This window comes from Dryobates pubescens, chromosome 25, assembly GCF_014839835.1.
Source record: "Dryobates pubescens isolate bDryPub1 chromosome 25, bDryPub1.pri, whole genome shotgun sequence".
Lineage (NCBI taxonomy): Eukaryota > Metazoa > Chordata > Aves > Piciformes > Picidae > Dryobates > Dryobates pubescens.
Window position 1 is genome coordinate 7,790,941 of NC_071636.1, and position 20,997 is coordinate 7,811,937.

Consider the following 20,997-nt stretch of genomic DNA (forward strand, 5'->3'; position numbering starts at 1 on the left):
CCCAGATAACAAAGCAAGGGAGATGTCTGTGAAGGGCTGCTGCTGGCTGGGGAACTGAAGGCCTGCCCATGCAGCAGCATTGCCTCTGTCCCGGCACTGCAGAGCTGCAACCTGAGCAGGAGCTGTGCTGGGTGGTGGTGATGGCCTGGCTGTGGCCATCGTGGCATCTCCAAAGTGCTGGTGCCTAAATCCCCCTTCAGGTGATGATTCCAGGACCTGATGATTCCAGGAGCACTGGGCAGCTGCAGGGAAACAGATGCGGGTAACCCAGATTGGACCCAGTCATGGCATCACAAAATCTTTTTGGTTAGAGAAGACCTTTAGTATCGTGGAGTGTTTGTACAAGGGCAGAGGGGAGAAAGCCCCGGCTGAGCAGCGGGACGAATGCTGCGGGTGATGCCCTCTGGGACGGGGCGGGGGTGCCCACAGCGTGGTCGCATCCCAGTGCGGGAGGAGCAGGACCGGCCGCGGCACCCCGGCTGCATTCCGCGGTGCGCAGCGAGGTGAGGCGGGGCCGCGCAACCTGCGGCCTGAGGGGAAAGAAAAGACTGGGGGAGAAAAACAAACAAACAAAGCCCCAAACAAAAGAACCCGCCCCAAAGAATGGCCACGGGCAGGGACCGGGGGGGCGGGCAGGATGCGACTGCCCGGGGGAAAACCTCCCCTTCCCCGGGGCGGAGCGGGGCCTCCCTCCTTTCTTTCATCCCTCCCTCTCTCCTTCCCTCCCTCCTTCCCTCGCTGCCGCCGCTGGAGCGGAACCGAAAGCGAAGGCGGCGCCGGGCGGCCGCGCTCCGGCCCCGCAGGCGGCTCCGAGGGCGGCGGGGGCCGCTCCCTCCTCTCGGCGGAGCGGCGCGTCCACCAGGTCGGTGGCTGCGGGGACGGGCGGGGGAGGCCGGGAGGGCTTGGCCAGGGGATGTACCCGCGGACGCAGAGACAAAGCCGCGCCCGGAGGGACCGGCGTGGGCGGCCGGGACCGGGCCGGGGATGCCCTGCAAGCAGAAACGGCATCTCCGTCAAAAGGGGCTTTCCCGCGGGGCTCGCACGGCCTGTGCAGGTATTTTGGTTGTGGGCGGGGACGGGTGGTCGGTGCTGTAATTTGTCCAGCCAGCCCCGGAGAGCTGCGCTGTGGTCGCCCGGGCCCAGACGGTTTCCCGCTGCCGCCCGCCTTCGGCTGCCCGCCAGCCCCGTGTGCCGCTAGTACCCGAAGGGCAGGGAGCATCCCGTGCTTAGGGAGATGACAAGGTGGTGGCTGCTCCACAGAATCGGGCATCCCACCCGCCCTCAGCTGCCCACCAGCCCTGTGTACCGCTGGTACCCGAGTGGCCGGGAGCGTCCTCGGTGTAGGGAGGTGACAGGGTGGTGGCTGTCCTCATGACATCAGGCATCCCGCAGGCCCCATGGGGCTTCTGCCCAGGGAGGTGAGGGCTCAGAACAGGGGCACTGGGGAGAGTTAGGCTATAGGGCTGGGAAAGAAGTTGAGTTTCAAGGTTAGGGAGTGAGAGACCAGGAGAAGACAAGAGGGGACAGAATTGGTGGAGCAACCGTGTATACAGGACAGGTCTCATTTAGAGAAGCCACAGGTTGGGTTGGCACAAGCGACCAAATGTAGTAAAGAGGTGGGACAACAGTTCTGCATTCGTGTGCACGGCATGGAGCACCAGGAGTATGAAGGTAACAGTAAAGATCAAAAGCAGCGGTGGTATGACTACAGGAGGCTGGTGGGATGGAGTTGTGGGCTGTGTAATACTACAGGAGAAGAAACCATCTCCAAGAATAGGACCAGGTTGTCCTCAGTGCCAGGGTAACCATGCTTTGGAGGGGTGTGTGATGGCTGTGGCCACTGGAGCTGTCTTCCTAACCCCCACTTAGCAAGGCAGTTCCTTTCCTGGAAGAAGAGCCCCATCCCTCTCTTGGCCCCTCTCCATGAGCACTTAGCTTTGGGAAAACCAGCCAACAGAACCCAAGAGCCCAGCCCTGAGAGCGCTGTGAGGGGTGTTTGATCCACCAGTGTGTTCTGGGCAAGGCAGCTGTTATCAGATTGGGGAGGTAATTTGCAGGAGGCTTTGCTTTCAACTCAACTCTAATGTATTTTAAGTGGCATTCACAAAGTGCAGAGCCGCTCTCTTTTCCTCTCTTGTGGGTGTTGCAGGCTAGAGCTTTCTTTCCAGGAGAGCCAGGAGTCTCTTGGCAGCACTGGACAAGGTGATGGTTATGCCCTGAGCAAATCCTGGCTCAGCGCCATGGCCGGAGCTTACCCTCTTGTTTTGGGATGCTCATTTCAATTGCCCAAGCAGTATCAGGCAGTGTAATCAAGATCATAAAATATCTTGGTAAAGGTGTTTGCTGGCTCCTTCTGAAACCTGCCACTGGGTTTTGTGCTGTGGCAGTGCTACCAGCCTAGCTTTGCATTTTTCCCCAGTTCTTTCACCCTCTGTGCTGGACGGGCCAGGCAGTGCAGGAAGCTCTTCCGTTTGCCCCCAAGGATGAAGAAAAGCTTTGCTGGTCAGGCACAGGGACCTGACACAGGTGGGCACTGGGTGTCTCTTTCAAGTATCTCATTGGTTTGTGTGTCCTCTGACTTCTAGAGAAGCTGCTGAGAGATTTATTTCCATTCAAAGTCAAGCAGAGATGCATATGGTCTTTGTATACTACAGTGACTAATATATTTTTGGCAAGGTCTGTGCTCACCCGTAGGAAGGGAAACTGTGATCGATGACCCCGTTGCTGTGGATGACACTACTCTTGGCACTGGCACTTCCACCACGGACAGTGACCAGGGAAAGCAAAATAGCCACTGGACTGTGCCCAGGAAGGCCCCATGTGCTGGCCCCAGTTAACTTTTAACTGCAGACCTTTGCTGGTAGCAGGGGAAGGATCCTTTGCCAGTGAAATCCACCTTGGTTTGGGTCGTTTGTGTTCAGTTTTGCTATTGAACAGGGTTTTTTTGCAGTGTATGAGCTGACCCTCGTGGAAGGATGGATGGAGGTGTCAGTGCCAGAGCTGCTTCTAAGTCTTACTTCCTTGGAAAGGTCTAACCCTGACTCCGTGTCTGGCCTTGCTGGAGGAAAGTGTGTGGGCTGGAGAAGGCAAGCATGTAGCAGCCAGTGGGGCCGGGGACACCATCCCAGCATCCACTCTGCACCTGGGTAGGGAAACAGCTCCAGGGAGGGAAGGACAGGGTGATGCATCTGCACGCTCCAGTTTAAATCTCTTCAGGCAGTTCTGCTGCAAGGTGTCGTCCTCTGTGCCCCCTGAAATCCATTAGCATGTTCCCATGCAGAGGTAGCTGCATCCCAGCAGGGACGAGACGCTCACAGCAGAGCTGGGGAAGGGAGTGGGCAGTGAAAAATCACTTCACCCTCCCGGGGGCTGGTTTCACTCCCGCTCGTTTCTGCTAAAGCCACGTGGACGCTGAGCGAGAAGCAGAGCTGCTGCCAGGGTTTCACAGACCTCTTTTCATTTTAATATCCCTCTCCTTGCTGAATTGGATGCGAGACTGATTGCTTCGGTAATCCTTCCGCAGCCGCTATGGGTTATGTATGGATTGCAGCCAAAAGCTGTGCCGATAAATCATTCCTATACACCAGGCTGTTATATTTCCTGGGGATTTTGTGGGCATGTGCTGCTCGCTTTTACATAAGGATCTGCTGGAGTTCATACCAGAACGTGCTGCTTTTCCCTGGGCAAGGACCTGGGCGTGTTGGTGAAGCCAAAGCCCTCAGGCTGCATTTCCTCTCTTTGGGTTTATTTCCTCCATTCCAGCTATTTTGGTTTTCCTTCTGGCTGGGAATGTGGCTGTTCTCCTCCTCCTTTTCCTCAGCTCCGCCATGTGCTTGTTAAGGAGAACTGGCTATGTTATTAGTGGCTATCCCACATGCCATGGGGTTGTGTCCAACAGTGAGATCCCACTTTCGGGTTTCTCTTGGGGAAGGTGTCATCTCACAGGACAATTTCTGCAAAACCCCTCAGTCAGCCCCTTTGTGCACATACCAAGGGAGAAATCCCACTGATGTTTCCACCCAGTCTGGTGTTACAACGGTGCTGGGATGACTTTTAGCCTGTTTGCAGAGCACAGGGAAGCCTGCTCAAATTAATCAGTCCTGAAATGTTTATCCTGGTCAAACCAATTAACTCCTGCTGGCCAGGGCACATTCAGCTCTCAAGTGTGACTGAGACTTCACAACTCAATTTTGGTCTAGCCCAGCAAAGTTTGGCATGAGCATTGCAATACCAACGCAGGCGATGCTCTGAGGGCAGGACAGGATGCTTGGCCATGCCATGCCACCACTGGGAACTGGTGCTGTGGCCAATGATGCTCCTGGGTTGGCTTCATTTTGGAGCCACCCCTGTCGGCTGCCTTTTTTGGTGTGGCCACCAGCTCACAATGAGGGCACAGGGCACAGCGTTCAGGATCAACTCTGGCTTCAGGGGACAGCTATTTATATGTGCCTGCTGGCAGGGTGCCAAATGCAAGCCAGGGAAATGGCAACAGGCCTTAGGATGCATCCCTGTGGGTTTGAGATGAATGGGGCAGGGGGGCTGCCTGTTTATGTTAATCCATTTTGGGAGTACATTAAAACATGCTGCAGTGGCCAGCAGCAGCACTTTGGGAGGATGTCCAAGACACAGAGGCCCAGTTTGGCTTGGCTGGCAGCTCGTGGTTCTGCCGCCCAGCGAAGCCCCGTTTGGGAGCAGCTTCAGCCCCGCGAAAGGCAGCGTTTCTGAAATAGTTTGTCCTTGTTGCTGTTCGTCAGCTTATTTATAGCCTTTGCATCCCGGCGCTTCGCTGTGCCTCGGAGCGGCGAGCGGTGCTGGGTTGACGTTAGCTCCGGGCTGATCCTGCTCAGGCAGAAAGAACCCCTCTGCTTTATAGATTGGTCTTGAAACCAGCAATTAGGCCATTGTGGAACCTCGAGGAAATGGGGAGATGATTTGATTTCTGTACTTGACCCCTAATTTCTGCTGGGCTGATTCCCAGCCGCTCTGCTGCGGGTGCGTTAAGGAAACTTCAATGGAGATGAGCAGAGCTAATTTTAACCGTCTGCCTCACTGAGGTGTGGGAACCCACAGGAAAAAAAGACCTCAAACCTTCTTCTTTCTTCTGGGCTGTTTGGTTTCAGATTTTTTTCTTTTTTCTTTTTTTTTTTTTGCACTTACTTCTGCAGCAGCTCCTTAACCTAGAAATTAAAACCAGCACCAGCATCTCAGCAGGGAAGAGAGATCAATGGTTTACAGCCAGTGAAACTAACCAACCAAACATCCAACTGCCCCCGCTGCTGCATGCACATGGCATGTGTGAATTAACAGTTTTCTCCCCTTTTCAGTTATTGTGTAATTAGATATATTTAATTCATTGTTGCTAACAGAATTGTTTTCTTGTTTCTCTCTAGGCTCAGGATCCTGATTTTTGCACAGAAAGCCATAAGGAACCTGGGGTGAGGAGAAGTTGGTGGCAATGATGGGCTGTGGGCGGAGGCAGTGAGCTGAAGGTGCTAATCCTGCACCCAGTACTTGGTAAGTGGGTCCCTGTGCTCCTCAACTGCTTTGCTCAGGGGGTTTTGGGCAGAGGTGTGCCCACTCTATAGCACTCCCCTTTTGAGTATTCCAGCTGCTGAAGTGGCAAGTTCAGCCTCTCACTACAGCAGGTCAACCAGCTTCACATGCAGTGCTGGTCTCTTCTGGATGGTGCTAATTGAATTGAATATAATTTCCAATAATTGCTGATTTTCCCCATTTCCCACCCCCCCTGCCCTGCCAGAATGGGCCATCTGAAGTTTTTCTCTGCCAGTGGTGTGATGCCAGCCCATACAGCCCATACCCTTTTGGGGTGTTTTCGTAGCAGAGATGATGAGGCTGTTACTCCTTGGAGATGTTTAAATAATGGAAATGAAGCAGCAGTGGTTATGGCCTTGGGGTTGAAGCTGGCTCCTGCCTGGGGTCTGCTCTGGGGCAGGGTGGTGGCATATCCCCTTGCTGTCCTGCTCCACAGCCTTTGGTTTTACCATCTCCTGTGGGATTAATAGCTCAGGGGAGACCACCTGGCTCTCTGCAGCTCCCTGAAATGAGGCTGGAGCAAGGTGGGGGTTGGTCACTTCTTCTAAGGAACAAGAAATAGGAAAAGGGGAAACAGCTTCAAGTTGTGCCAGGAGAGGTTCAGGTTGGTCATGAGGGAAAATTTCTTCCCTGAAAGGATTGTAAAGCCCTGGACCAGGCTGCCCAGAGAAGTGGTGGAATCCCCATCCCTGGGAGTACTTAAAAGCAGTGTAGATGTGGTGCCGAGGGACATTTAGTGGTGACCTGGCAGTCTTTTCCAACTGAAATGATTCCATGATTCTAATCAATTAATCTGTAGAATAATGACCAGCAGGAGGAAATCCCAGAGCCCATCTGAGCTGCTCTGTGTTTGCAGGCTCACCTCCTCGTCGCAGAGTGGCTGGGATGAGGCCGTTGGTCGCACCATGCCATCATGCATCCCCAGCAGCTCGCCCACCCCGCAGCCTCTCTGTCGTGACAGAGGCTGCGGTCCCCGAGCGACCAGGGTGCTGCAGGACCCCCAGTCACTGAGCCCCCACCACCCCAGCATGGCCTCTCTCATCGTGGTGACTGAGTACGACGCCACAGGGAGCATGTGTGAGGAGGAGATGAACATGCCCAGCAATGAGGGCTTCGGGGATGGCCAGGAGCCAAGGGCAAAGCTGCACCTTTCAGGCCGAAAGCTCTCCCTGCAGGAGCGGTCACAGCCTGCCCACTCACCCGGGGGTGGTGACAGCGCCAACGAACGCTTCATCTACCCATCCCTTCCTTACTCCCCGGTGACGTCCCCGCACTCCTCCCCGCGGCTGCCGCGGCGCCCAACGGTGGAGTCGCACCGCGTGTCCATCACAGGACTCCAGGTGAGGGGGATTCGTAGCTGCTCCCACAGTTCTCCTGCCCCCATCTGCCTCATTTCCCTGCTGTGGCATTGTTATGGCATTGATTTTTTTGGCTCAAACCCCACAGCATGTCTGCATATGTGTGGTGGGACGTGGTGGGATATCCTGGTCCAGAGAGGTTGTGGAGTCTCCTTTCTTTGGAGACTTCGAAACCCACCTGGACTCATTCCTGTGCAGCCTGACCATGTGTGCCTGCATTAGCAGCGGAAGGAGATTGGACGTGGCACTTGGTGCCATGGTCTAGTCATGAGGTTTGTGGTGACAGGTTGGACTCAATGATCCTTGAGGTCTCTTCCAACCTTGGTGATACTGTGGAATTGGGCTAGGTGATCTCTTCCAACCCCTGTCATTCTGTGATCCTCATCTGTGGAGACAATCCTCGGGGAGGTGGGACCCAGTTTTTGACCACGTTTCATTCCTTGTGGAGATTCTGCCAGCTCTGCTGCATTTTGGGGGAGCCAGCAGTGTGCTGTGGTTTTCTTCCCCTTAGAAATATAAAAAAGAGATAGGCCCTTTGAGATCTAAAGAGAAAATGTCCCTGCCTGCCCCATCCAGTCAGTGCTGACAGAAGCCAGGCAGCATGTGGCAGCTTTGCCCATAAGAATTAAATATTTTCTGTGTTGGGTCACCAGCATTAACCCTGCTGGGGTTCTCCTGGCTGTTGATCCCCACCATCCTGCACCCATCCTGTTGCACCCGAGTGGGCAGTGTCACTTGCTCAACCATTTATGTTCCCAAAGAAGAGCAACTAAACTGGTGAAGGGCCTTGAACACAACTCCTATGAGGAACAGCTGAGGGACCTGGGGTTGTTTAGCCTTCAGAAGAGGGTAGCTGAGGGGAGACCTGATCTCCCTCTACAACTGCCTCAAAGGAGTTTGGAGTGAGGTGGATGTTCTCACATGCAGCAAGTGACTGGACAAGAAGAAATGGCCCCAAGTTGTTGCAAGGGAGGTTCAGGCTGGATATTAGGGGCGGTTTCTTCCCATAATGGGTTCTCGGGCATTGGAACAGGCTGCCCACTGAGGTGGTGGAGTTACCATGCCTACAGGTATTTGAGACACATGAATGTGGTGCTAGGGAGTGTAATTGAGTGGTGGGATTGTGACGTCTAGGTGAGCAGTTGGCCTTTATGATCTTAAAGGCCTCTTCCAGCCTCAACAGGTCTGTGATTCTATGAATCAGCCATGTTTATAGACATGGTGACATGTGGCTGGGCAGCTTGAGGTTGTGGCACTTGGATCAGAGCTGACTAGTTCAGTGCCCACGCAGAGCAGAACAGGATGGGAGCTTGCAGAGAAAGTTTTACTGGAGGAGAGCTGTCTCGTGGTTCGTGTCAGACCTCCCTTTCCTCCCCACAGGACTGTGTGCAGCTCAACCAGTACAAGCTGAAGGATGAGATTGGGAAGGTGAATATTGACTTGGTTTGGGATGGCATGGGGAGATTTGGGGTGGGAGGGTGTTGGACTTGCTTCTGCTTTCCAGCCAGTGAGGTGGAAAGTTGCAGGTCCCTTCCCATCCCTACCATTTGGTGATTCAACCACTCACTGCAGCACCTTGGCTGGTTCCTTGCTGTGCTGCTGGCCCTTTCTGGGTGGTGCAAATTGAATTATTTCATTTTTTTGAATTATGATTGAATTTCCCCATTGTCCCTCCCTTCCACCAAATGGGGCATTTGAAGCTTTTTCTTTGCTGATGGTGTGAGGCCAGCCAGTGCTTCCTACCACTGCCAGCATTGCCCACTGGCTCTGTGACCTCTTCAGGGCTGGGTTTGTGGAGGAGCCCAGAGCCTAGTTTGGTGCTGTGGGGTTATTCTTTGGACTGTCCCTAACTGTTCCCCCATGGCTGTGCTCTTCTGTAGGGCTCCTATGGTGTGGTGAAGCTGGCCTACAATGAGGATGATAACACCTACTATGTGAGTAGTGCCTGGCCCTGATGCCTGTGGCAGGGTAGGTGGGACAGGGATGGATTCCCTCAGCTGACTCTCTGTTTGGCTCTGTGCTGGGCCCATCCCTGTTTCATTCTTGCTTTGCTCCAAATCCTACATTTTTTAACCCCTCTTGCAGGCAATGAAGGTTCTCTCCAAAAAGAAGCTGATGAGACAAGCAGGCTTCCCCCGTAAGTAGCACAAAAGCTTTAGGGTGGGCAGGGATTTACACACCTGGGGGATGGGATTCTGAGATGCCATACAGAGGGACCTGGACAAGCTTGAGAACCTCATGGGGTTCAACAAGGCCAAATGCAAGGTCATGCACAGGGAATGGGACAACCCCCAGTGTCAATCCAGACTGAGGATGAAGGTCTGGAGAGCAGCCCTGTGGGGAAGGACATGGGGGTGCTGGTGGGTGAAAAGCTGGACCTGAGCCAAGGAGACTGTTTTGTGGCCTTCCAGTACTTTTTAGGTGGACCTGTTGTGACAGGACATCACAGGGGTGTCAAAAGGGGTGATGGATTTGCACTGAAGGAGGCAGATTTAGACTAGATAAAAGGAAGAAATTTTTTAGTGAGGGTGGTGAAACACTGGCCTGTGTTGCCCAGAGAGGTGGTAGATGCCCATCCTGGGAACATTCCTGAGCAGCCTGCTCTAGTTGAAGATGCCCCTCTTCACTGTGTGGGGTTTGGACTAGATGACCTTTAAAGGTCCCATTCAACCCAAAACATTCTATGATTTTATACCCTGGGGACCCTGGGGGCTCATTCCTGACCAGACCTCACATCTTGGCCTTTCCCACAGGCCGCCCACCGCCCCGTGGTGCCAAAGCTGCCTCAGAGGGCTGTCTGCAGCCCAAAGGGCCTATTGAACAGGTCTACCAGGAGATTGCCATCCTGAAGAAGCTGGACCACCCCAACGTGGTGAAGCTGGTGGAGGTGAGCACTGGCTGTGACCCATCCTGAGAATGGAGGAGCCTGAATGCTGTGGGGATGGGCTGCATGTTGGCTTGGGTGGCGGGGAGTGACCACAGAGGGACTGGGATAGCCGTGGCAGGTCCTGCCTATGGGAGCCTCATGTTTGACTGTAAAGGGCTTTTATTCCCACCTCCCAAAAGAGGATTTCTTTTTTTTTTTCCTTCCCTGCCCAGAAAGGGAAATGCAGAAAAATGTTTCTTGGAGGAAACCAGTGCTCAGATGGATTTTGGGGAGGAATGGGTGTTTTCATGCTGCAGCCTCCCTGCCCTCCACCCACTCCCTGTATGAAATGGTCCAAAAATCCATAATGAAGGATGTGCAGACTGGAGTTTATTTGGCTCATGAATCAGATGATGTTTCCTGTGTATTTTAAATATTTACTTCCTTGAAGTACAGCTATAGCTCTGTCCTCTTTTTGTTCCCACCCCTTGTGGGCAGAAGCTTGGAGAGAAGCAGACCATGGTCATGATGCAGATGGTGTAGGATGGAGATGGTTGCTAAATAAAAAAATCCTTGTTTAATTTACAAGTGTTTATGGTGCTGTTTAATTGCCTTTCCATTTCTTTTGGCAGGTCCTGGATGACCCCAGTGAGGACCACCTGTACATGGGTAACTGCCTACTGCCCTCTAGTACTCACAGGATGTCAGGGAATGAGATTTGCTGGGGCAAAAAGAGTCTCTAATGGATCAGACCAAAGGGATCCAGTCTGGGTTCAGGAAGGAGACAGGAGTGCTCTAGAGCACTTTAAAGCACTTTAATTCAACTCCACAGCTCCCTGAAAGGGGGTTGTAGTCAGGTGGGGGTTAGTCTCTTCTCCCAGGTAACAAGAGGACAGTGGCCTCAAGTTGTGCCATGGAAGGTTTAGGTTGGATGTTAGGAAAAGTTTCTTTCCTGAAAGTGGCATTGGAACAGGCTGCCCAAGGAGGTGGTAGAGTCACCATCCCTGGAGATGTTAAAAAAAACACGTCTCTTTGAGACTTGTTTTAGTGGGCATGGTGGTTTTAGGCTGATGGTTGTCTAAGAGGGCTTTTTCAACTTTAATGATTCCATGATTTGTGTTCAGTCTGCACTAGTGTAGGAGTGTGCAAAGCCTTCATGGTCAAGCATAGAGGTTTGCTTGAGGAGTGGGGCTGCCCTTAGTCTTGCAGAGAGTATTTTGAGATGCTGAAGCTGCAGCAGAGTAGGCAGTTAAGTATCCCCTTAATTGGAAATGGAAGCAGCCAGAATGCCACGTGCCTTGCATAAGAGGGCATCTCCCTTCTCAAGAACATATTTTTAGAATCTTGGTCATTGAAATAATTGCTTTTGTGCTGGGACTGCTCGCAGGAGCTCTGACCTGGAGGTGATCAGTAACCACTTTTTCTTTTGTGTTGCAGTGTTTGAACTGGTGAAGCAAGGGTGAGTATTGAACTCCACATCTAAACCTACTAAAGCATGAACATTAGACAGGTTTGTGGGTAGCACAGCTTGGCCACCTGTGGTAGGTGTAGGCTTCAGAGGTTTGCAGTGCATCTCCTGTGGGTTTGGGTAGCATCTCCTCAACTCAGTTACAGTTGTGTGCACCCAGTATGTGCCTGCGTTTGGGGCTGTGTGCTGCTGCTTTTTTGCAGCAAAGCCTGCAGGACCTGTTTTGGCACATCTAGATGGGGAACAAGCTCCATTCTCTGTTGCCTTTGCAGCCCTGTGATGGAAATCCCAACTCTGAAACCTCTCAGTGAGGACCTGGCTCGGTTCTACTTCCAGGATCTGATCAAGGGCATTGAATACTGTAAGTGTCTGTGCAAACTGGGTGGGATTTCCTTATCTTATTCTGAACACCTGGATTTTGTGCTGGGGTACAGTGCCCTTTCTGGTGGCTCATGCTACTGCTCAGGGGTTTTTGGAGCTGGTTGTGGTGTTAGCAGGAGGGCTTATAGCCATGTGTGGGCATTGTGGCTCCTTTGCTGCTAAAATTACTCTTGTTCCCTTTGGCTGCAGTGCACTATCAGAAGATAATCCACCGGGATATTAAACCCTCCAACCTCCTCGTGGGGGAAGATGGGCACATCAAGATTGCTGATTTTGGAGTGAGCAATGAGTTCAAGGGAGCAGATGCCCTCCTAACCAACACTGTGGGCACCCCTGCCTTCATGGCCCCAGAGACACTCTCAGAAACCAGGAAAATCTTCTCTGGAAAGGTATTTAATAACAGTTTGAGGAGTTTGGGACTAACCTTCCTTGTACACATTATCTGTGGTAGATCTAACCACACGTTCTCCTCTCCTCAGGCTTTGGATGTGTGGGCCATGGGGATCACGCTGTACTGCTTCGTGTTTGGGCAGGTAATGGGATAGATTTTTCAGTGCTGTTGGTGGTCTGGGGGGTGGTCACTGCCCTGATGTGCCAGATACGTGGTGGGATATGCACCCTGCATTCCCATCAGAGCAGTCAGGTGTTGCCAGCAGGGGACTGAGTTGTGTCCTCTTGGCATTGAAGGCCATGAGGATGAACAAGGAGTTGAAGAATCTGTCATATAGGGACAGGCTGTGAGAGCTGGGACTGTTCAGCCTGGACAAGAGAAGGCTCCAGGGAGACCTTAGAGCAGCCTTCCAGTACCTGAAGGAGGCCTACAAGAAAGCCAGGGAGGGACTTTTTACAAGGGTTTGTATTGATGGGACAGGGAATGGCTTTGTGCTGGGAGAGGGGAGATTTAAACTGGAGATTAGGAAGAAATTCTTTATAGTGAGAGTGGTGAGACACTGGAGCAGGTTGCCCAGCGAGGTTGTGGATGCCTCCTCCCTGGAAGTGTTCAGTGCCAGATTGGACAGGGCCTTGAGCAGCCTGGTCTAGTGGAAGGTGTCCATGCCCATGGCAGGGGGATTAGAACAAGATGATCTTTAAGGTCCCTTCCAACCCCAACCTTTCTATGATTCTATGTGTGGGTGGGAATGGGAAACCTCTGCCTGTCCCTGGGATGGGTGTAGCCAAATGGGACATGTTTCTCTTTTTCCCTGGGGAAAAAATCCTGTGCTTAGACAGACTTTTTAGGAAAGTAGCTGCTATAGTAATTTTCAGTCATCAAGTAATTTTTAGTCAAGTCATTTGTCAAGTAATTTTTAGTCAAATGCTATTTTCATTGTGTTTAAAAGAAGTCACTAATGTAATAGGAAATCTTCTGGTATTTCCCTATAACTGTCTCCTTGTTCTCCATCAAACCCTATGAGATCCTGATGCTTGATTGGCTGTCCCTGTGCTGCTTCTTAATGAGATTACTGCTTTTCTTGTTGCTCTTTGCCTTCATGGTAGTGCCCTTTTATGGATGAACGGATCCTGAGCTTACACAACAAAATCAAGACCCAAACATTGGAGTTCCCAGACCAGTAAGTACTGAAAAAAACAATCCCTCAGGCCTTATTTTCAGCCTCACTTGAGCTGGCCACCAGCTGGGTGGGGCTTGCCATGCTCTGCTGAGGTTTTGCAGAGCGCAGGCTCTGAGCCCTTCTGTTGGTCCTTGGCCCTGGAAAACCTCCTTTAAGTATGAAGACAACATCTCCTGGTTTGCACTAGCTGAAGAATGAGTGATTGACATTGCAGAGGCGTTTGAGAGAATGGATTAACCTCTGCAGTTATTGCCTGTTGGGCTTAGCCTGGGAGGAGTTGGTGTCAGGCTCTTCCAGCCCTATGTGGGTGGGATCATGCTTCAGATTACCCAACATGGGGATATTTTGCTTTCCTGAGGGATTTGGAGAGAAAGAGCTGTATGGTACCCATGAAAAACTCAGAGTCCAGCCCCAGTCTGCCCGAGAAGGCCCATGGCAGCCATCACTGGGGTGAAGAAGGGAGGTAGCATCCAACCCCTTCCCCATCTCCTCTCTCCTTTGTGCAGGCCAGAAGTTACAGACTTCTTGAAGGACCTGATCACACGGATGCTGGATAAAAACCCTGAATCTAGGATTTCGGTGCCAGAAATCAAGGTACTGGCCTGAGCCCCTGGTGTTGGCTGTGGCTTCACTCCTGTTGGGTTCTTCTTGCTGGGCTTTTTTTTGGGAGTCAGATTGATCGCGCCAGGCTAGGTCCTCCCCCTGTGCCCAGGGCCCCTGGGCAGGTAAGTCCCAGCTCCTTCCCCTGCTCTGGGACCTGTTGTTCAGTGTTGGGACCTTTGGTGTCTAGAGAAGTCACAGGCAAAAGGAAATCCCCTGAGTACAGTATTTCCTCTGCTACCAGGAAAGTACTGTGCAACAGCCTTTCGCAGGAGATTTCTGGTCCTCTGCCCCTGTGGGAGCCTGGAAGGGGCAAGAAGCTGAGAAAATGGAGACTAAGGTAGGGGGAAAGGGGGAAATTGCTGAACCATTTTGTGCTCCTCCTGCAGCCACCCAAGATGCCAGGTGTGTGGGCAAGGAGAAAGCAGGGTTTCTGCCTTCAGTGGATTAATTCAGGCCCGAGACCAGGACTCAGGGGGTCTCGCCATGACTGCTGCTCATATGTCTGGTCTGGAATAGATCACTCTTGCCTCTTGGTGCAGTCTCATCCCTAACATGAGAGTGACAATATGTCTTCTTCCCTAAAACCCATTGAGATGCCCAGTACTGTAGGTCACCAAGGCTGTGTAGATGAGGCCAGTGCTGACTCTGGATGAGCCTCACTATGGCACTTTTTGCACCAGGCTCCAGCACCCCAGTGGTGCTGGGGTGAGTTGGCTCGCCAGTGAGGTGGAACATTTCTCCCCTGCTCCCTAGGCTTTCAGGAGCACGTAGCGGCCGTAGCTTGGGCAAGGAGATGCGTTTGCCAGGCCTGTGTTGTTTGAGTTATGAAAAAGAGGAACTCGTTCCTGACAGGCTGTGTTATTCATTGAAGTTGCACCCTTGGGTCACCAAGAATGGAGTGGAGCTGCTGCCCACGGAGGATGAGAACTGCACCCTTGTCGAGGTGACGGAGGAGGAGGTGGAGAATTCAGTCAAGCACATCCCCAGCCTGGCCACCGTGGTGAGTATGAGGCAGGTGATGGTTTGTGGGTGCACACTGGGGTCCATGCTGCCTCCTGGGATGGTCCTGAGCAGATGGAGATTACTGCTTAAGGGCAAAAACATTGGGCAGGATTAAAGCAAAGTCCTCCCCTCTCTTGGAAATGAGCCCTGCAAGAAGGGGTCTCAGCATCTCTCTGGAGGTGGCTGTACCCCTCAGTGCAGGGGAATGTTTGAGAGTGGTCCTAAAGGAACTCATCAGTGGGCAGCAGCTGTGTGATCTCCACGCTTGAGCTGGCTGCTTAAATATTGCTGTATTTGCTCAGGGCAGAAGAGCCTCTGGTCCAGGACATGCCTATGGCTGGGAGTGACTGTTTTGGCCAAATGGGAGAAGCTCCTGCCCTGCTCTGCCCATCTGGCCATAGGGGCTGTGGGAGCTTCCTGGGATGGAGATTTTATCTGGGCCACGGCGTGCGCCAGCCCCCGCCTGCAGCTATTCTTGGTGAATTCATCTCATCTCTTTTCAAGCTCTTCTTTTTATTCTCTGCAACCCACTGTGGTGGTGAGAACTACAGTGCAACCTCACCCTGTGCAGAAAGTGAAACCCTTGAAGGTTTTGAATCTAATGATTTCTGTGGGTGCCCACTAACCCTTCGGCTCGGAGAAACAGTGAGTGACCACTCGCAGTTCTCTGACGTGGTATCTGCCTGTAGATACCCAGGCTGTGATTCTTTTCGGAGCACAGATCTCCCTTTGAAGTTTCTTTTCCATCTTGTAGCTGTGCCCACGTCTGGCCCCATTTCTGGAGCTCTCTCCCACATCAGTACCATGCAGAAATCTCTTCAACTGCAGATAATGTTAATATGCAAATGTGCCTTGTGCTGCTTCTGCTGAAAAAGCAGATCTGGCTCTGAAGAGATCCCCATTCATGAGGGGTTTCACCCTGCATCCTCTTCGGAGGTGAGCAGCGGAGGATAGCTCAGTCCTCCTAGCCCTGTTGAAAATCCAGATGCATTTATCACAGCCCAGGGCAAAGGAGCTTTTACAGACCCTCTTGCCTCTTAAATAACCCACCACCCCCAGGCACATCTTGTGCTTCCCCATTTGCATTTGTTCTTCCGAATTACCCTCTGGTGCCTCATCTTTGTGCATCCAACTGCAGGCGTTAACGAATGTGAGCTTTGAGTGATTTTGACTCTTGTTTAAAATGCCTTCACCCATGGGGTGTGGATGGCACATGCAGTTCTGCCGTGTCAGGGCTCTCATGCACCCTGGTGAGCAGATAAATGAGGCACAGAGGGAGAAGGATTGATATCAAATAAAGCCAGGGGTGTACCCAAAGCAGGATGCACATGCCAAGGCAGGGTCCAGTGCTGTTCACGTTGCTCTCTGCTCCCACTAGCAGAACAAGTTGGGGGATGGCTGAAGGAAGCCCCAACATTTGCTGTGTTCCCAGCAGTCTCCAATGGTAGCTTACACTGGGTAACTCTATGTTTTGCAGCCAAAGCTAGACAAATGGACAGGTTTTCAGCTTGATTTTGGTAAATGTTGAAGCAAAATTGTGCTGGTTCCTTCCTTCCCCCTCTCCCTTTCCAATGAATTCTTCTGCCAGGTAATCATGGGGAACCAGGAATTTTCAGGTGCTGGATGCAGTAAGCAGTAAAATCTACTTCACAGGGGAGAAAATCTTCCTAGACTTTGCTTTCCTATTGTTTGCAGCCTCTCACACCTAGTGTGGTTTTCATCTGCATGTCCAGTTGTTGCCCCGTGGGTTTGAGATGAAGATACCAGCCCCTGATTTAAGCAGCTGGAGACTTCTAAATGTGCTTCCTTCCATTTGTTTTGCGTTTGTGTGTGTTTGGTGGTGCTTTGTTGTTTTGGGGCTTTTTTTTAAGACAATTTTGACTTTTCACTACTTGTCTTAATTCCTTGGCCATGAGGTTTTGAAGTTCCTATTACTCTTGAATGAAAGGAAAAACTCCCTGATGAGCTTCAATGTGGTCTTGCAGATCTTGGTTAAAACGATGATCCGGAAGCGATCCTTTGGGAACCCATTTGAGGGGAGCAAGAGGGAGGAGCGGTCATTGTCTGCTCCCGGGAACCTGCTGCCGTAAGTATCATCATCCTGCCCTGACCAGCACTGGAGGAGAATTCAGGGAATTGGGCTTTGCATCTTTGGTGTGGGGCCATGACTGGGATTTTCAGACATCCTCTGTCTGACCCATAGCAGCTTTGTGGGATGATTTTTGTGACACTGCCTATCCTGCCCCTCCCAGGAGCTGCAAAGCATCTTTTTATGGCACTTCCAGCCTGCTACAGGGGAGCTGGGGGGAGACAGTACATGCTGAGGATCCCAAAGCTCCCAAGGCAGGGAAGGGGCAGGGGCTGGTGTCTCATTGTCTGCTTTGTCTTTTGCTGAGTCACTCAGCAACCATTTTATTTCCTTTTAAAGCAGGAAGCAAGGCAGCGAAGATAATCTGAAATGCAACGACTTGCCCAACGTGGGAGAGGAGGAATTACTTTCATGAACATGAACTTCATGGTTCTGTTGAGCAACTTGGTCCAGGGCACTCCACCAAACACAGCATGGCCTGGCGCTATTTCAGTCTGATGCTGGCTGCAGAGCTTACCTAGCAGCATGTTGTAAGACATCTGACTACTTGTCATAAACATTGAGCATCTCCGTTCGCTTGGACTGCTGACTTCTTGTGGGAGAGGCGCTGGCTGATAGCAGAGGTGAGCTGTTTGAGCAGCAACAGTGCTTTGCAAGCAAACAAGCAGTCAAAGCTGCTTTGGGAACTGCTTTTATCTGGGGTTAATCCAAATAATTTTTGGGAACTAAACACCAGTGTCCCAGGGGTGTCGTCTGCCCGTGGCGTAGTCACTGGGCGCACACAGAAGAGTGAAGCTTTCGCCTAGTGTCGGACAGAACAGTAAAACTACACCTGTGCACTTTGAGAGGTCACCACCTCCCTGAAATGTTGTTGCATCTATTTCTCATCGTGCTGGTTTGGTTTTAATTGACACCTTTTTAACTGCATGGGAACAAAGCAAAAACCCACCTTTTCAGCTTTTCCAAGAATGCCTACCTTTGTGAGCCAAGTTGTGTTAAACAGCATCTTCCAGACACTCAGAAAGTGAGGTTAATTATGTCCCAAGGTAATTAACACCTTTCCTAAGGTCTTGGTGTGACTAGGGCTTGGTAAATTGAGTATTCAGTGTATGAAAGGAAAAGGTATTTAAGGGCTTAAGTTCAGTCTGAACTATTTTTGCTGCAGACACAGGAGTGGAAGGTGGTGTTTAGCTGAATGTTTGCTTTGAACAGCAGAGGAAGCACTAATGATAGTTTGTTTCTAAATCTTTTACTTGATCTAGGTAGATATGTTATTAAATATGAAATTCAGGGTAAAAATCCTTCACTTCCATGTACATTACATGGTTTACTACAATTACAAGTAATACAACTTATGCTATTTTTAAGTATAGACTTAGGGCTTGCTTAGAATTTAAGATCTTAATGAAATACTTAGATTAGCTAGCAATTTTCAAAGAAACTTTTTGTTTCCAAACTCTTAATCTGGATTTTGGGGCCAACGCTATGTATTTTATGCAAGTTTGTTACCAGTAATTTGTGAATGCCTGTGGATCAGAGGCTTGTTAGTAAATTCAGTGTATAGCTAATTCATGGGGCTGTTTCTTATGAAGAGCTCTTTCACCTTCAGTCAGATTACTCTGATAATTTTGTGGTGCTTGTTAAAAAAGATAATACTGCTACCGTCTGGTGGGAGAGATTCTGATTTCCAGACTCACTTTCCCAAGTTCTCTGTGCTTGGACAAAGCTGAAGAAGAGTCAGGGTTTGCTTGAGGAAAGGGGTCATGGTAAGTACAGTTGTTTTATGGAGGGAGCATGGGATTGTATCAGGGAAAAGGTCTGACCTCTGCTTTTCTCAGTCTGATGTGGTTGTGTGACCTTGAATGAGGCATTTAAAATGATGGCGTATCTGAAAGAGAGGAAGGATTCAAATGTCCCAAACAAGGGACTAACATGTAATTCTTTGCCTTGAGGAAGAAGGCACAAGGAGAGACCCAAGTATCTTGATTAGGAGGAATAAGATCTCTGACAGCTAACCCTGGCCACAGGTGCCCTGCTTTTAGGAAGTGACTGTCCCCTTGTCTTCCTTGATCTTGGGCAGTGCAAGTGGCAGCGTGACAAGGTCCTTGACCCTACTGCAGTTGGACCTGGCCTGGTAATTCCTGGTGAGGGCAGGTCTTTGTTAAAGCCAGGGCAGTGCTAGTGTGTGCGCAGATGGCTACGCAAGCCGTCCCTTGTGTATTTCCATCACGTGAAGCAATGCTCCCCATGAATCACAATTTCTTACTAAAACATTGTGCTGCTGGTCTCTCTCCAAAGCCATGAGAGTTGGTGGTTTAGGAGCAGTACTATGGAGTTTGGAGCCATAAGACACACACTCTTTTCCTCCTAATTTAGGCCAAGGCTATGCCAAAGCCCTGCAGCTTCAGCTCTGGGAAAACTAAACAGGTAGTTTGGGTGCCAGCACTACAGCTGCCTGTCCCCTCCTTCTTAACCAGGACTTTTCATTGTGGATACGTGTGTGAGTGGGCTGCTGGGTTCTCTGACCCTGTCTGTGGACTTGTTCTGCAAAAAATGTAATTTAAAAAGAAAAGGGTGGGGGATCTGATTATTTGCAGCTGGTGCATAGTGAGCTGCGTGGTGTGCTTTTGTTAGAGGTGAGCTGTAGAGCTGCTGTGTGCCTACTGAGACAGTTCTCACCAAATGGGCTTGGAGGGTGCAATGCAGCCTCTCAACTGAGTAAGCTGGGCCCAGTTCCTCAATGCCCAGAGATCAGTGTCCCATGACTAGCGTGGGCTCGGTCTGTAAGGATCCTAAGGCTCTAGCACCTCCCTCAGGCACTCTCCAAAACGATTGTCTCTTGGTGCCAGCTCTGCAGGGCTGCAGCCAAGTGCATGTTCCTGAGAAAAACATGATGTAGATTTTTTTCCTTGTTAGTTACTTCTCTTAAAAGCATCAAGCATGGCTGTGTGAGGAAGAGCTGTCTACATGCATGACCTGTTAGAGAAGCTGTACTGTGTACATAAACATGCTCAGTTCCCTAGCTGCTGTTGCCAGTAGTAATGCTAGCTTTTATCTTATAGTGAAATAAACATTTTGCTTGTGCCTTGGAACTGGGCTATAACTTGACTTCCCCAATTCCCTTCCTTTCAAGCAAGCCCAGTGCTGACTATAGGCTGAATGCTGGGTATTAAGCCTTTTTGGCTCTGAAAGCACACAGGAAAGTGCTAGGGGGAAACCAGGCCGCTTGTCTGAGTAGTTTGTTCTTGGTGGTCCCCTCTTACCTATCAGGCAATTGATCTGTTTCTTTTCTAAGGTCCTGAACTATTGATGACTTTTATACTGTTTGTTTAAATGACCAAGGCTTGTGTTTCATTCCTACCCCTTTATTATGCATTTAACTTTATCAGGTGTATCAAGTTTAAATACTGTGTATTTACCTCTTTTAAATTATATTACCTAAGAAGAAAGAAAAACAACCAACCGTTTTTCCACACAGCTGTTTAAGCCTCTCTGTATATGTTGAAATAAATGACATGCAACTAAACCCAGAGTTAGTTGATCAAGTGGAACTATTATCCTGTTTGTCTGGTCTTTACCAAGCTCTGAGAGTTAGCCTGTTGGAAGAGGAGTCTGAAAGCACCTTCCTGTGTAGTCAGGTTTGGTGCTTCACCATTACTGGGCTAGCAGGAGCTCACAGTGGCTTTAGGCACTGCATGAACCAAACTGAGCCCTTCACATGCACAGCCTGAAGTGCTGACTCTTGGAAAGGCACTGGTTGAGTTTGAACACTCAGCTTAGTGCTTAGCAGTAGGCAAATGAAGAATAGAACAAAATGATAATGCTGTAGCAAACCCTGGAAAAAGGTGGTAGAGCCTCAGCCAGGATGCTGGAGGTATGGGCTCTGTAACACTAGAAAAGGTTCAGAGAAAGGCAAGAGTTGTACCTTGTGTGCCAGTGCACTCACTAGAGCTGCTCCAGGCCACGTGAAGCTAAATATCCAACAAACTCACTTAAATCAAATTATGCAAACCTATTAAATGCAGCAGGGGCTGGGTGGGGTGGTGAAAAGTATGGGAGGTATGCCAGGGAATGACAGCTATGTGCTGAGCAGCTGGTACTTGTTG

General features: G+C 50.7%; 2 protein-coding genes across 4 annotated transcripts in view; one reads left to right on the plus strand and one right to left on the minus strand.

Moving 5' to 3' along the window:
• Positions 1-20,997, minus strand: part of P2RX4 (purinergic receptor P2X 4) — a 271,548-nt gene that overhangs the window by 242,949 nt on the left and 7,602 nt on the right. The window lies entirely within an intron of this gene.
• On the plus strand, positions 726-20,336 carry CAMKK2 (calcium/calmodulin dependent protein kinase kinase 2). 3 transcript variants are annotated; one of them, XM_054172966.1, is made up of 18 exons: positions 726-862; positions 2,420-2,526; positions 5,391-5,514; positions 6,410-6,893; positions 8,292-8,339; positions 8,792-8,845; positions 8,997-9,048; positions 9,665-9,798; positions 10,410-10,446; positions 11,215-11,236; positions 11,518-11,606; positions 11,816-12,015; positions 12,106-12,159; positions 13,124-13,197; positions 13,704-13,791; positions 14,672-14,800; positions 16,788-16,888; positions 17,231-20,336. In XM_054172966.1, the coding sequence occupies exons 4-18, from the start codon at positions 6,459-6,461 to the stop codon at positions 17,304-17,306; spliced, it is 1,593 nt and encodes a 530-aa protein (XP_054028941.1). In that variant the 5' UTR covers positions 726-862; positions 2,420-2,526; positions 5,391-5,514; positions 6,410-6,458; the 3' UTR covers positions 17,307-20,336. The 3 variants fall into 3 exon arrangements, with proteins under 3 accessions (XP_054028941.1, XP_054028940.1, XP_054028942.1); XM_054172965.1 differs by lacking the exon at positions 2,420-2,526; XM_054172967.1 differs by lacking the exon at positions 2,420-2,526 and having other exon boundaries at positions 17,234-20,336.

Bases quoted from the DNA above. Each gene is read 5' to 3' on its own strand.
- CAMKK2 (XM_054172966.1), top strand. From the start codon at position 6,459: ATGCCATCATGCATCCCCAGCAGCTCGCCCACCCCGCAGCCTCTCTGT. The intron at 11,237-11,517 runs GTGAGTATTGAA...TTGCCTTTGCAG, and splicing joins TTTGAACTGGTGAAGCAAGG to CCCTGTGATGGAAATCCCAA. The intron at 13,792-14,671 runs GTACTGGCCTGA...TATTCATTGAAG, and splicing joins TTTCGGTGCCAGAAATCAAG to TTGCACCCTTGGGTCACCAA.